Source organism: Plectropomus leopardus, chromosome 8 (assembly GCF_026936395.1).
Source record: "Plectropomus leopardus strain MGB_pleo_1.0 chromosome 8, ASM2693639v1, whole genome shotgun sequence".
Classification (NCBI taxonomy): Eukaryota; Metazoa; Chordata; class Actinopteri; order Perciformes; family Serranidae; genus Plectropomus; species Plectropomus leopardus.
The window spans coordinates 17,171,067-17,185,028 of NC_142183.1; the positions used below are offsets into that span (position 1 = coordinate 17,171,067).

Below are 13,962 nucleotides of genomic sequence, written 5' to 3' on the forward strand. Positions count from 1 at the left end.
GAACAACTGGGCCCCAGAGTTAAAGAAGCATTGGTTTTTCACTCCTGTCGAGCATGTTGGTTGGTTAGTGCAAATAGTTTATTTTTGGCAAAATGTTTAATGAGATGTATAGAATAAAGTGATTTTGTTTAAATATCACTATTTTAAGCTCAGTTTTGGTTATAATGGAAATATCTGTCACTCATAATGTGCTCTAGGACTGTAGGAAATTCAAATATCCAACAATTATTCCTCTTTATACAGTTTTTGGCTGTGATTTGTTTGTAATTTTTTCCAAACCCTGCTGGCAGATTTGAAAAGCATGTTTTCTTTAAAAAATCAGCAGTAAAATAATTACAAAATACAGCCAGTTAAAGTTGTATGCCCTTCACCTATAGGCCAAAATAAATTAAAAAAAAACCTCCCCAGTGCTTAAAAAAAGCTGAAAAGCCTCCCCCTTTTTGCACCACGCCCTCCTTTTTTCCTCTTTTTTATTATCATATAATTATAAGCTAATTATTATAAAAGGTCTATGTTTTTAAACAATTACAATAACAAAAGACAAAAAAGTTGTATGGAGCACTACTTCCCTTGAAACAATTTATTCAAGCACTTTTAAATGGCAAAACCAAACATCAAATGGTGTGACCCATATGAAATAGCACAAAAAAGAAAAAGGCAGACATTAAGCAAACACTTAAAATAATATTTACCAACAATATTTTTGGCTGTAATGTAGATTTAGTGTAAGACAAGTAAAAGCACCTGTCAAAGCAAATACTCAAAATGTTTCTCTTCATTTTAAGGCTAGGAGGATAAAAATCACAGAAGCAAAAGTGCAAAAAGAGGAGGAAAAAAAAGATTGCACTGAGGTAATAGAAGTCCAGTTGGCTGCTGTGAGACATGTTAGCTGTGTCCACAATCTGTACTGCATACTAAATAAAAGCAGCTTTTGAGTATATAGTGTGTCCTACATACTCTAAAACAGTCAGGTGAAACAGCTGTGGGAGCACCTCAGAAAAAAAAGCTATACATTGTTTTTTGGAAAAACATTGTCAGTGTATTTATCAAACACATTGTATAAAACAGCAATGAATGTTGATTTCCTGTATATGTACTGCAAAAACAGGATGCTGTACAGGTTATGTACAGTATATACTGTTTACAGTTAGAATGTAGTAGGGATTTGGGACACAGCCGCTGCTCGAGTCGGTACATCGTGTTGTTACGCTGTGGGTTTGAGTTCCCTGACTGACTGAAACATGGATAATGTAATGTGACACGTGGACAAAGAGTCACTATTTGACTTCAGTCTGTAAACTGCAACATTAAATATCAACCAAACCACGAGCTAAGGATGCCACAAGCGGATCAGATGGATCAGCATCACAGCTGATCAGTGCATTTTTTTTATTGACTAGGATCAGTTATTTTGAGCACGCGACCGATCCTTTGTTTAAGTCCGCAGTCACACAGATGTCGTAAACGAAGAACACGATTTGCAGCATATATTCAGATTGTATTGTTAATGCTGCTACTCCAGTAAGTAAAAACTGTTTTTTTTTATGTTCGTCTTAAACTGCTACATCATCTTAAGTGGCACTGAAATTTTTGTTGTTCATTTTTATTGAATTATTTTTTCTATAATGCTGTAATAAGTGGAACTGTAGCCAATTTTTATTTGTTGTGACTGGGAATGTTAAAGTTCAGTTAAACCACTACTGTGAAGTTTAATGTAAGCGTAAAGATTTATTAAGAAAATCAGTGGTTTTCAGAGGTTAAAATCATTTGATCATTTTCTGGTACAAACCAACTTGCTTACAATTTTGTAAACCAAAGTAACAACAGCTACTTGTTCACAGCCAAACTATCCTTCTTAACAGGTAATTTAGTTCCAAAATATTACGTTATCAGAATATTTTGGGACTAAATAACTTGTTAAAAATGATATCCAGGTACCTATTGTATGACTTCGGTTCTACAAAAAATGTAAGTTTGTTTGTTCTGGAAAACAGTAAAATAATGAAATGTTTTGAAAACTCTGGAATCAGTGATATTCAGAGTGAATCGCAGGTTTTATAAACATTTCACCAACATTTTGGTAGAAATTCCTAATTTTCCTTTGGAAAGTTTGGGATTTCTGATGGAATTTAAAATGAGGTTAAATGGATCCGAGCGACGTTTAGCTGAAACACAGGAGCCAGTGATCGGTCTAGCAGAGTTTAAGAGCTTAATATTTCCTGTTGCTCTAATCTCCTATTGCCACTTTGTTTTTGCAAACATCACAGGTGCCTGCGCTAACAGACTGCAGTAATCAGTAACTGGATTATTATGATTTGTCATGTATACGGAGAATATGAATAACCCAATTTGTCTACGCTCATGTAAACGCCATGTCCCAAATCTGATCATTATCAGGATGAGCCTCATAAATGAGGTATTCATGTCCATGTAAACGCACTCATTGTCTCACTTGCTGCATAATATCAAGTAAAAAGCTCAGTGTGGTGTGTGCTCAGCTGGAGCTCAGGAGTGGATGTAGACCAATGGAAAGCACAAGCACATCATGACCGTAGCGGCTAACGCACAACAGCAGATTTAAAATCTTATGGACTATCCAGGAGCAGTGCAAGTCAAATTTCTATGACGTTAAGATTTAGGCAGAATAAACACTACAAAAAAGGCTCATGTAAGTAGTGATCCCATGAGGGTGACCACCCGGGAGGTGTAGTCAGTAGCTGCGACTGCTTGTTTATGAAGATTAAAAAATAATTTGTCAGGATCAATAAAATACATTCTCATTTCAGTGTTGTTTACATACATTTTCAGTGCTCAGTATTCCAGAGGAACACCTCTAATTTCTGTGTTAATATCCTGAGGCCAGCCTCAATGAGCGTTAACTTTGGGTCAACGTACCTTCTAAAGGAGACCCATCATTTCTTTGTCTCAGCACAGGTAAAGGCTACGGAGAAAAATACTGGTAAACATTTAAACCCAGTTACATCTTAGTCAACCACAAACTTTATCCCATCACAAGCTACCTCTTCTTTAACCGAGGCGATCGTCCCCGCTGCTGCTTCCCGACAACATTAACCATCACCACTAAAGCAAACACACGCAGTCTGTTAACGTTCAGACTCTCATCTGTTACCGGGTGGGCTCCAGCGACCCTGTGACCTGGAACGTTATCCCGTCTCCAGGCAGTGGTGACGGGATGAGCGGGCAGAGCCAGCAGTAGTACCAGCGGAGGCCCAGAGCGTGACGCAGGTTGCCCAGGAGCCCGAGGCTGTAGGGTCGGCGGGTCGAGTACCACTCTCTGGTGGTCTGTCCCCGAAACAACAGGAAGAGATGGAAGAAGAAGAAGGCGGAGACCAGCAGAAAGCCCACTACGCACGTGTCGGCGATGAACGCGAAGGCGAAGGCACGTGCTGAGACCTGGCCTGGGGAGAGAAGGGACAGCAGCAGCACTGATTAAATCACAGCCAGCGATACAAATTCAGCTTTGGTTAAATTTGAACATGAAACTGACATGGACAACTAAACTGCACACCACATGCAAGAGACTCACTTACGCGCTTTTTGGGTGTCTGAGAGCTAATCGGCTGCTTGTAGATGATAGTAGATTGTAGTGCATAATTACGTAGAAATATGAATTTGTTTTGTATGCGTATTGGTTTTTAGGGGGGTTTTCTGGTTGTTTTTTTTAATTTATTTTTTGTTTGTTTAGTTTTTTTGTGTTTTTTTTTTTGAAGAATTACTTTTGCCTTTTGTATTATGTAATTTCTAAATATTTTAAAAAATAACTTTTAAGTATTAATGAAAGAAAAAAACTGTACACAAAAGAGTTGGTTACATTTGTGGGATTAATCTCATGACAAACAAGGTTGTAAATATATCACACAGTGCTGCACCTAAATTTAGAGAGCTGTTAGAAATTTAAAAAAATGTTTGCATTCACTTATGTCCCCAATTTGGCTCTTAACGTGTCATTCCCATGTATTTATGAATTCAACTTTCCCTGCTGAGCTCTGTGTGTGATTAATGGGACACTCTGACCGGAGCTTTCTCTCTAGTGAATTCTGGCAGATAAAAATAGAGCATACAAGAAAATAATGACGGCGGCAACACATGACATCTATTGCATGTCTGTATGTTGCTGTTACTGAGGTTTCACAAGATGATCTCCCTGATAAAGGGTTTTTAAAGGAGTTTTTCTTCATCACAATCGAAGGTTTTAGGACAGAGTGGTATGCTGTGCAGATTTAAAACCCCTACAGGCACATTTGTGTTCTGTGATTCTGGGTTATATAAATAAAATTGAACTGACTAAACTTAAAACAAGGACGTAATTACACATCTCAAAGTGCATATTGCTGATAGTTTGTCCCTTTTGCGTCTCATACTAGATGTCTGATTATAAGAGTGATATCGAAGTAGAAACTGTAACAATTAGTTATTTAAATAATTAGTTGATCACCACAAAATTAATTGCATGAGTCACTTTTCAAACAAAGTGCCAAACATTTGCCTCTTTCAGCTTCTGAAATGTGAGAACTTTTGGTCTTTCTTTTTAAATGTAAACAGAATATTTGAGAGTTTTGGACAATTGTCAGATGAAACAAGACATTTGACAAAGTTATTTTTGTCTCTGTGATGGGCCTTTTTCCATATATCACAGATGAAACAACTAATTGCTTAATCAAGAAAAGAAGTGTTGATTAATCCAGAATAATTCTAATCATTAGTTGCAGACCTTTATGAACAGAAAACCAAAAAAATTTACGATCACTTTCTTTCCTCTGACATACCTAGTTTCTACGTAGATGCTCATTCTCCTTTAAACAGCGACACAGGAAACCTTATAGATGACTTTCTACTGATCAGTGTGTACAGTACGAGTCACGCTGGCAGAGAAAAAGTGACACAGCTACAACAAACAGATGTGAAATGGAGCAACCCCTCGAGGACAAGGTCGTACCTGAAACCAGCATGATCCAAGGTATGAGCAGCAGCAGGATGCTGTGCATGGTCACACCCTCCTTCAATATGACGATGAAGACCTCTGCATTCATCAGAGTGGCGTAAAGGAGCCCCGACCACATAAATAACAAGCAGCTCAGGAAGTAGCGGTAGTTACGAAAGCCTACACACTGGCCAAAGAAGACGCAGTGGTGATCCCGCCGCAGCACGCACACTTTGCAGTCATAGCAGTGGGAGCAGCGAGGAGGAGTGTGTGTCTCGCACGTATAGCAGAACCTGTGGGAAAAAAAGAAGAGGAAAAATACTGTTACTTACAGAATTTTAGGATATTTTTATATTTTGGGACATTTGTCAGATTTTAGGATGTTTCTAATATTTTCTGGGCATTTCAAGGATTTTAGGGACATTTCTTGGATTTAAGAATATTTGTCATATTTTAAGATGTTTCAAGGATTTCAGGACATTCTTCAGATTTTAGGATGTTTCTACAATTTTATGGTAATTTTATATTTTGGAACATGTGTCGGATTTCAGGGCGTTTCCAAGATTTTCTGGGCATTTCAAGGATTTTAGGGACATTTCTTGGATTTAAGATTTTTGTCATATTTTAAGATGTTTCAAGGATTTCAGGACATTCTTCAGATTTTAGGATGTTTCTAGAATTTTAAGATATTTTAATATTTTGGGACATTTGTTGATTTTAGGGTGTTTCTAATATTTTCTGGGCATTTCAAGGATTTTAGGGACATTTCTTGGATTTAAGATTTTTGTCATATTTTAAGATGTTTCAAGGATTTCAGGACATTCTTCAGATTTTAGGATGTTTCTAGAATTTTAGGATATTTTTATATTTTGGGACATTTGTCAGATTTCAGGGTGTTTCTAAGATTTTCTGGGCATTTTAAGGATTTTAGGGACATTTCTTGGATTTAAGAATATTTGTCATATTTTAAGATGTTTCAAGGATTTCAGGACATTCTTCAGATTTTAGGATGTTTCTACAATTTTAAGATATTTTAATATTTTGGGACATTTGTCAGATTTTAGGGTGTTTCTAAGATTTTCTGGGCATTTCAAGGATTTTAGGGACATTTCTTGCATTTAAGATTTTTGTCATATTTTAAGATGTTTCAAGGATTTCAGGACATTCTTCAGATTTTAGGATGTTTCTACAATTTTAAGATATTTTAATATTTTGGGACATTTGTCAGATTTTAGGGTGTTTCTAAGATTTTCTGGGCATTTCAAGGATTTTAGGGACATTTCTTGGATTTAAGAATATTTTCCATATTTTAAGATGTTTCAAGGATTTCAGGACATTCTTCAGATTTTAGGATGTTTCTAGAATTTTAAGATATTTTAATATTTTGGGACATTTGTCAGATTTTAGGATGTTTCTAATATTTTCTGGGCATTTCAAGGATTTTAGGGACATTTCTTGCATTTAAGATTTTTTTCATATTTTAAGATGTTTCAAGGATTTCAGGACATTCTTCAGATTTTAGGATGTTTCTACAATTTTAAGATATTTTAATATTTTGGAACATGTTTCGGATTTCAGGGCGTTTCCAAGATTTTCTGGGCATTTCAAGGATTTTAGGGACATTTTTTGGATCTAAGAATTTTTGTCATATTTTAAGATGTTTCAAGGGTTTCAGGACATTCTTCAGATTTTAGGATGTTTCTAGAATTTTAGGACATGAGAGGCTTTGCTGGGACCTCTGTCTGGGGGGTGCAGGGAGATCCTCCACTGGCACTTTTTTGACAAACAAGCTCAATTCTGATGCTTTTTTTATGCACTCTGGTGCCTTGTGTGTACCACAGAAACGATACCCAGCATGAATCACTTTATTTTTATTGTTATGAGATAACGGATGGGGAGAGCACAGGTGGACCGTGCAGCGGCCGTATGCTACATTCTGACTGAAATCCATGAACTTCCTTGTCTGCAATAACCTCCACAGCCCTCTCCTTACCTCCAGCCCTGACCCATGCCCTCTCCTCCCAGGAACACCCCCTTGATGCTGGGGCTGGTCCTGAGGAACAGCAGGGAGTTCCAGCAGATGTTCCCCAGCATGAAGTACTGGGCTAGCAGGTGGACCACTTTCCACCAGGTGGTCCACACCGTCCTCTTGTGGTCCGCCTCCAGCGGAGCCTCGACCAGCACCAAGTAGCTCACCTCTCCGGTGATGGAGAACACCAGGAAGGTGTTAAGGACCACGGGCAGGTGGCGACACACCTTGTCGACTTTGAAAAACACTTTACTCGCAAAACTCGCCATGTTTCCTGCCCGTCCACCTGGTCTCCGTGATCTGACAGCTCAAAGGGCGAGGACCGATTTGACAGACGCACTGTGGCAGCCGTTGGTTAGCTTAGTTAGCTCTCTCTCTGCGGGATTACACGAACCGCATTATATCAACAACACTTTAAATAGCTTCCGGACAAATTAATGTCATGTAAGAGTTCAAAAAAGACGCGGTTGGTGTCTCTACAGTCTCTTTCTACCACGATGTCTGCTGCTGGACGGAATGAAGCGTCTGCTAGCGGGTGCTACATGAAAATACAGCCGTTGTGTAACAACAAAATGGTTCCGCTTGTAACATCTTCCTCTCTCTGATTATTGGCGGATCGTATTTTGTGACATCCCCTGCTATTATATATATATATATATGTATATAAATAATTACTCTCTTTATTATTATTATTATTACTACTACTACTACTACTACTACTACTATTATTATTATTATTATTATTATTATTATTATTATTATTTATTAACTTTATTTATTTATTTATGAATTTATCTATATAAAATAATTACATATTAATATTACACCTTTAAAACCTGCATGGACATTTTTTAATATGGGAAAAAAGGCAAAACTTCAAATGTCACACAAAATTGAGTAGATTTCGATTTTTTTTAAAGGGTTGGAAAAAATGTCCACAAAACTATATTTATAAACTGTACATAGCCTGTTTTCAATAAATAAATAAAATGACTTTAAACTTTAAAAAAAAAACTCTCACTAGTGACTATCCCCGTAAGCACACCCATGTGTGGATTGGCAGTATGTGTCTGGTCCCTCCTCCCCCAAAGCGCAGGTCTTAATCCGTGATAATCTCTGCATCCACTGAAGGTCTGCAGTCATGGCTGCACCGAAGGAGAATTTGTTGTCTCTTGGACATCTGACCGGGGCAGGGAGAGACAGTTTCATAAAACAAAGAGAGCACAAGCTAAGAAACAGGTAAAATCCTTGCTTTGAAGTCAGAGAAAAGGGATTAGACTTTTTTTTTCTTAAAACATGCATTCATTAAATATCATTACAAACAGAATTTACCAGAATATCACTTACTCCTCTCTCTGATGATTTTGTGTTCATTGTCTTAATTGTAGTGTAGCGGTTGAATTGTTCATTTTTGTTTGGTCTTTTCAAGACTTTGTTTTCTCAGTTCTTGTTATTCATCTATGTTTGTATGTATAATAGGACCCCCTTAAAACCAAGATGGCTCATCTCAAGGGATTTATCCTGATGAATACATTTGTACAACAATATAACTGGACTTCTTGTGCGTATGAGTAATATTTAAAGCGATAAAATGTGATGTCAGATGGAGAATTTAGTTCAGTCAACTCAGGGTTGTGTGCAAGGGTGAACAAGTGTGTTTGGCACGGCTCTTGATGATGCTGCATCATGATGCACTCTCGTTCTCTCAGTGTCAACAGGCACGTGATGTTGCAAACTGACTTTTCAACTCCTCAGAGTCATCAACAGCTGTAAGTGCACATACAAAATGCAGCCAGATGCTTTAATGCATCATTGTGCATGTTTGTGTTAATGTTTTGAACCTGTGTGTGTGTGTTTGTGTGTGTTTTCTGTAGCAGAGCGATGCATCTGCACCAGCACTGGCAGGAGCTGAAGGAGAGAGAGCTCGCAGCCCAAAAACACAACCGACAGCTGCTGCAGCAGTTTGAAGAAGCCCAAAAAACACTGAGAGAGATGATAACCCTCAATGCTGCCATGAAAACTATTCGGGTGCACAGCCACAAAAAACACAAACACAACACTCATATCTGTACTTTACTTCTGCCTCTGTGACGCTCTGGTGCTGAACCTTCTTCTTGACCTTTGACCCCTGCAGATTGAATATGACAGATATCTGGAGGACAGCATCCCCCGCTGGCATCAGCAACTAAAGGAGAAAACACAGGCTGCTCAAAAGAAGGTACAAGCTGTTCACAAAGTTTGTGGTAAATGCATAAAGCAGGTTCGGTCGTTTCTGTAGAGCCAAATGGGACTGAAAAAATGATCCTATAAAATTAAACTCATTAAGTATGTGAGCATCAAACACTTAATTTCCTGCATTCTGGCAATTTTCTTGATTGAATTTTCTGCATTAATTTATGGTGTAAATGTCTTTAATTTCATCAAAATGAAAGTCCTCTGCTACTTTATTGTTTTGAATTGGGGGCGCAACTGTTTTACATGTTGAGGGGGGCATGTCCCTAGTGTTTCACCCAAAACTTTGCTTATTAATCTTAACCATTGTAACCGTTTTTTACATCATTCTGCCTGATGATAAGATTGTTTCCATTTGTCAAAAATATATCTGAAAATAACTTCTTGTTATGAAAGTAAAAGGCTTTTTTGTTGACATGTTACTGCTGTGCAGCCCCGTCTGTATGAAAAAAATGTTTCTTTGACAGAGGATGGAGGATTATTTGAGGTCATGTCTAAAGAACACAGACGAACGAGTGACAAAGTCTGCAGATCGGCCTTTACTTTCACAAGGTTTGTCCTCCTCTTCAGTGGTTTTAGAGTTACATGTACATTTATTCTTCAGTTTTAATGTTGAATTCCAAACCAGGGTTCCTACAGCATGTTAGATATAAGACTTTTTAAGACTTTTTTGAATGCCATTCAGAATGAAATTTAAGTCCAATTTTACAATAATTAAAACTGAAGGACAATTTTGCCTAAATATTTATTATAACATAAAGAGGGACATCTTTTGTCCAGTGAAAAATATGGATTTTCTATGTGGAGAAAAAAAAACTTTTTTTGAGTGGAACTCATGGAAGAAAATTAACATACTATGTTTTAATAATTGATTTGGTTTACCAACCAAAGTGGCCAATAGTTGACAGTTGTTAGCAAATTTTCTTGATGATTTGGTGTTTTTCCCTCTGCATGTGAAATTTCACTGCCTGGACTCCCAATCATGGCATAGAGATTTTGGTCAATTATTTAAAAACAAAAAAATATGCTGCTAATTATTTTGAGATTTTACAATACAATGAAAAAAGAAAAATCCAACTTCCCATGACTGAACATTTTTAAAGACTTTTGAAAGATTAATTTAAGTCATTCTAATACAAATTAAGGCCTTATTTTTAGATTTCTGATGCCAATGGCTTTTAAGAATTTTTAAGGATCCGCAGGAACTCTGCAAACACATTAAAACTCCTCATACGTATCTTTACTTGCAGGTGCTACCACAAAGCCACAAAAAATGGCTGCACCTCCGAAGCAGTACAACCAAAACAATCATTTAGACTACAACCAAGACGTCTCCCCTCATCTCCCCTACATGCAGCCCTCCTGGCAGACCCACCCTCAATCCCAGACAGCCAGGTTTCCTGTCAGAGCCCCCTATCGGCCTCAGGGCTCCTCTCATGGCCCTCCATCTTTCCTCCCACCAAGCATCTTCCCACATCCTCACTCATTCCACCACTTCACCTCCACGCCCGCTCATCATCACCACGGACCCAGGCTCAATCCACCAGGCTGGGCTTCCCAGCAGTCCGACTACCCCTGGTCCTGGGCTGCTGGTGCAGCCGGGGTCCCTTCGGGCTCTGAGGCTCTGTGGGGTCTGCTCCACACGGAGGAGCCTCCTCCTGAGATGAGGGTGGCGCAGGTGGTGGAAGAGGAGGCTGAGACAAGCACGGCACCGAGCTCAAAGCGAGAGAGAGGTGTCGGGAGCAGGAGCAGTCATTTATCCCAGGAGCTGGACATCAAACCAGGTGAGGAGAGAAGATATGACAAGTTGATCCTGAGTGTTTCTTTAGCTAATTTTGTCTGTGTGTGTGTGTGTGTGTGTGTGTGTGTGTGTGTGCGCGTACGGTATCTAGTTCGTCTGTCAGGTGGCCATGCAGAGAGCAGTGAGAGCAGCAGGGACTCCAGTCGAGTCAGCAGTGAGAAGAGGAAGAGGAAGGAGAAGAGGAGAAGTTCCCGGTGTTTCTCCTCGAACAGAGAAAGCTGCAGCTCTAAGGAGTAAGTAATATCCAATATATTTATGTTGTAATTGTTACACCCAATTTACTAAGCCATCCCTAGATACCGCACAAGCCTGTAAAATTTCAATGCAGTTCTCATCCAACCTGCTGGTCTGCTTCATCCAGTTTACATACCTACATCCCTAATTCGTTTCTTTGATGTGAATCTGTGTTGGTGGCTCCCAACTCGTCTGGCTTGTCTGCCTTTAAACGAAAGAAATGTGAAATGAAATGTGAGCAATTTCATTGAATTACAACACACCAAGGACCAGCGGGTAACTGAACACAAATATCAGACAATGCTGCACAACTAGTACCAATCTAGGAATTTTGAAAACATAATTGCAATAGATTAAAGGGACATTTAATCTCCAAATCAGAATTATATGTATTTATCCTCTTACTTGTAGTGCTGTTTATAAATCTAGATTGTTTTGGTGTGAGTTGCAGAGAGTTTGTACAGATATCTGCCTTCTCTTGAATATAATAGAACTATAAATATGCATTTTTGATTTTGGGGTGAACTGTACCTTTAATAGTTGAACGGGAGAACTACAAGTACTTTAAGTGGTCACCCCAAAACAACCCCTTTCCTCCAGACAGGTACATTAGTTTTTTATAGGTCAGTTTTAGCATTAAATATACTTTTCAGTCCTTCTTTGTAGTAATGCTAGTGTTTTTTTTTACGTTTTCTATGCTTTGTTTTTGAGTTTCATATTTAATTTTATGTTTTTATTCTAAGCTTGTCTGTCTCTTCTGACCAGGAAACGCCTGAAAAAGTTTTTTTTATATTTAAAGATGTTTTTCTGGTTAGTTAAAGGTTGTAATAAATAAAATAAATAAAAATAAATAAATAGGGGCTTTTAAATAAATAAATAAAAATGAGTTATACATTGAAATACACACAAAAGGGAGAGCAAAGCACGTCTCAACTTCCATTTGATAGTTTTTACAGGACTGAGGAGGTGACTCTATTCAGTATATCATAACAAAAGAAAGAAAAAATGGAGGAGAGTGAGATTTTTTTCTTGCTGACAATCTTGCAACTCCAACTTTTTGGGTTACTCCCAGGTTGGGAACCACTAATCTATTGTCCTGCCTACTATTTTATTTCTTTTCATCCATTCTTTACTTCAGGTCATCTCAGACCTTCAGTGCCATCGTCATTGCTGCAGTCGCTGCAGCCCAAAGCTCAGAGAGTGACGACTCCTCCGTGAAAAGTAAAAACAGCTCCAGTAGGAGAACAAGGAGAAGTGGTGGACTTGCTGTTGGATCACCGAGGGCTGAGAGTGTAGCAGAGGAAAGCAAAGGAGACAAATCAGGAAGTCAGAAGGAGGAGAGTCAGTCTACGAGTGAGGATTTGGGGAGTCCAATCGAGGAATCAAAGGGCGAAAAAGTGGGCGATCGAAGTCCTGACGACAAATCAGAGAGCTGTGAGGAGTCTGAATCCCAGAGGGAGGAGGAATCAGGAAGTGTCAGTGTAAAGATTGAAAATGGAGAGAAACTGGAAAAGCAGGAGAGCAGCCGCTCTGAACAAAGCAGTGTGGGAGAAAAAGACGAGGAAGAGGAGTGTGAGAAAAAGCTGGGAGATAAAGATGATGACGTTGAAGGAAAAGAGAAGAGTCAGACAGATGAAGAGCCAGAGGAGGGAGATTTGGAGGAAGATGATGAAGCTTCTGAAGAGAAGAATACAACAGAGGAAGAGGAGGACGAGGCAGAAGACGAGGCAGAGGAGCAGAAGTCGGAGGAAAAGAGCGATCATGAAGAAGAGTCAGACAGATTGAATAATGAAGACGGTGAAAACGGACAAAAGGGTTCTTCGCAGGATGAAGAGGTGGGCGAGGACAAGAGTGAAGGAGGTGAGGACAGCATGGAGGAGGAAGGAGAGTCAGATGAAGGGGAGGAAGATGCAGGAGAGGAGGAAGAGGAGCAGAAAGGAGACAAAGCAGCACTAGAGGAGGAAGGAGATTCAGAGGACAGCATCATCTTACCACAGAGCAGGTAAAATGATTCAGATTATTTAATTCTTTAATCGCAAGCGTCACCACCTGATCTTCACTCTGTTTTCAGATCTAAAAAGATGCTCGTCATCCCCGAGGAGGCGAGTGAGGAAGATGAGGAGGAGGAGGAGGAGGAGGAGGAAGCGGAGGGGGGTAAAATGGGATCCTCTGATGGCGACTCAAATGAGTTCAGTGATGAGGATGATGATGTCGAGAATCTCCTCGCACCTCGAGAACAATCACAGAAAAAAGAGTGAGTCATTTTTTTACTTCTTTGATGGAAAAACTACATTCTGGAAAATGTCAAATTTATTTTTTTTACGCATTTTTAGTGAAAAGGACGTGGGAGCTGATGAGAAAACCAAAGGTACAGTATCACCAGTCGCTACAATTAAAGGATATACTGGATGGATACATAAAAAGTTCTAAAAAATGGTGATTTTTGTTTATTTATCTTTTCAGCCGTTTGTGACAACGTGATGACTTTTCAAGCGAAGCCGGACAAATCAAATAGGTCTGATCAAGCAGGTGACTCGGATGAGTTTGACGACTTTTATAGCTAAATGGGTTCTTCTGACATCCCGAAACCCGAGAATAAAGGACTAAAACACCACCTCAGAATTCAGTGTTACATCAGGTTATTATTTTAAACAACTTATGTAAAAGTTAGAGGCGATTGTTTTGTTGGATCACAAATCAATGTCTAACTGTTGCATCATTTCC

At 38.9% G+C, this 13,962-nt stretch overlaps 2 protein-coding genes across 4 annotated transcripts; one reads left to right on the forward strand and one right to left on the reverse strand.

The window, feature by feature from the left end:
- Window positions 1-549: 549 nt before the first annotated feature.
- Window positions 550-7,544, reverse strand: zdhhc24 (zDHHC palmitoyltransferase 24). The gene is made up of 3 exons (XM_042493136.2): window positions 6,936-7,544; window positions 4,958-5,235; window positions 550-3,419 (listed from the first exon to the last, which is right to left on the reverse strand). Exons 1-3 carry the CDS (start codon window positions 7,238-7,240, stop codon window positions 3,127-3,129), a joined length of 876 nt encoding a protein of 291 aa, XP_042349070.1. The 5' UTR covers window positions 7,241-7,544; the 3' UTR covers window positions 550-3,126.
- Window positions 7,545-8,111: 567 nt separating this feature from the next.
- Window positions 8,112-13,952, forward strand: LOC148188885 (uncharacterized). 3 transcript variants are annotated; one of them, XM_088081012.1, is made up of 11 exons: window positions 8,112-8,210; window positions 8,681-8,740; window positions 8,846-8,999; window positions 9,106-9,189; window positions 9,671-9,755; window positions 10,454-10,987; window positions 11,096-11,237; window positions 12,377-13,240; window positions 13,310-13,492; window positions 13,572-13,606; window positions 13,702-13,952. In XM_088081012.1, exons 1-11 carry the CDS (start codon window positions 8,113-8,115, stop codon window positions 13,800-13,802), a joined length of 2,340 nt encoding a protein of 779 aa, XP_087937138.1. In that variant the 5' UTR covers window position 8,112; the 3' UTR covers window positions 13,803-13,952. The 3 variants fall into 3 exon arrangements, with proteins under 3 accessions (XP_087937138.1, XP_087937137.1, XP_087937139.1); XM_088081013.1 differs by adding an exon at window positions 8,451-8,532 and having other exon boundaries at window positions 8,188-8,210; window positions 10,454-11,237; XM_088081011.1 differs by having other exon boundaries at window positions 10,454-11,237.
- Window positions 13,953-13,962: the final 10 nt, after the last annotated feature.

What these genes read in the sequence shown, in the direction of transcription:
- zdhhc24 (XM_042493136.2), bottom strand. Translation starts at nt 7,240, where the DNA reads ATGGCGAGTTTTGCGAGTAAAGTGTTTTTCAAAGTCGACAAGGTGTGT. An exon ending in GGCATGGGTCAGGGCTGGAG is followed by an intron (nt 5,236 to 6,935) that starts GTAAGGAGAGGG and finishes TTTTTCCCACAG; the next exon opens with GTTCTGCTATACGTGCGAGA. An exon ending in TTGGATCATGCTGGTTTCAG is followed by an intron (nt 3,420 to 4,957) that starts GTACGACCTTGT and finishes TTCTCTCCCCAG; the next exon opens with GCCAGGTCTCAGCACGTGCC.
- LOC148188885 (XM_088081011.1), top strand. Translation starts at nt 8,113, where the DNA reads ATGGCTGCACCGAAGGAGAATTTGTTGTCTCTTGGACATCTGACCGGG. An exon ending in TCGGCCTTTACTTTCACAAG is followed by an intron (nt 9,756 to 10,453) that starts GTTTGTCCTCCT and finishes CTTTACTTGCAG; the next exon opens with GTGCTACCACAAAGCCACAA. An exon ending in AGCTGATGAGAAAACCAAAG is followed by an intron (nt 13,607 to 13,701) that starts GTACAGTATCAC and finishes TTATCTTTTCAG; the next exon opens with CCGTTTGTGACAACGTGATG.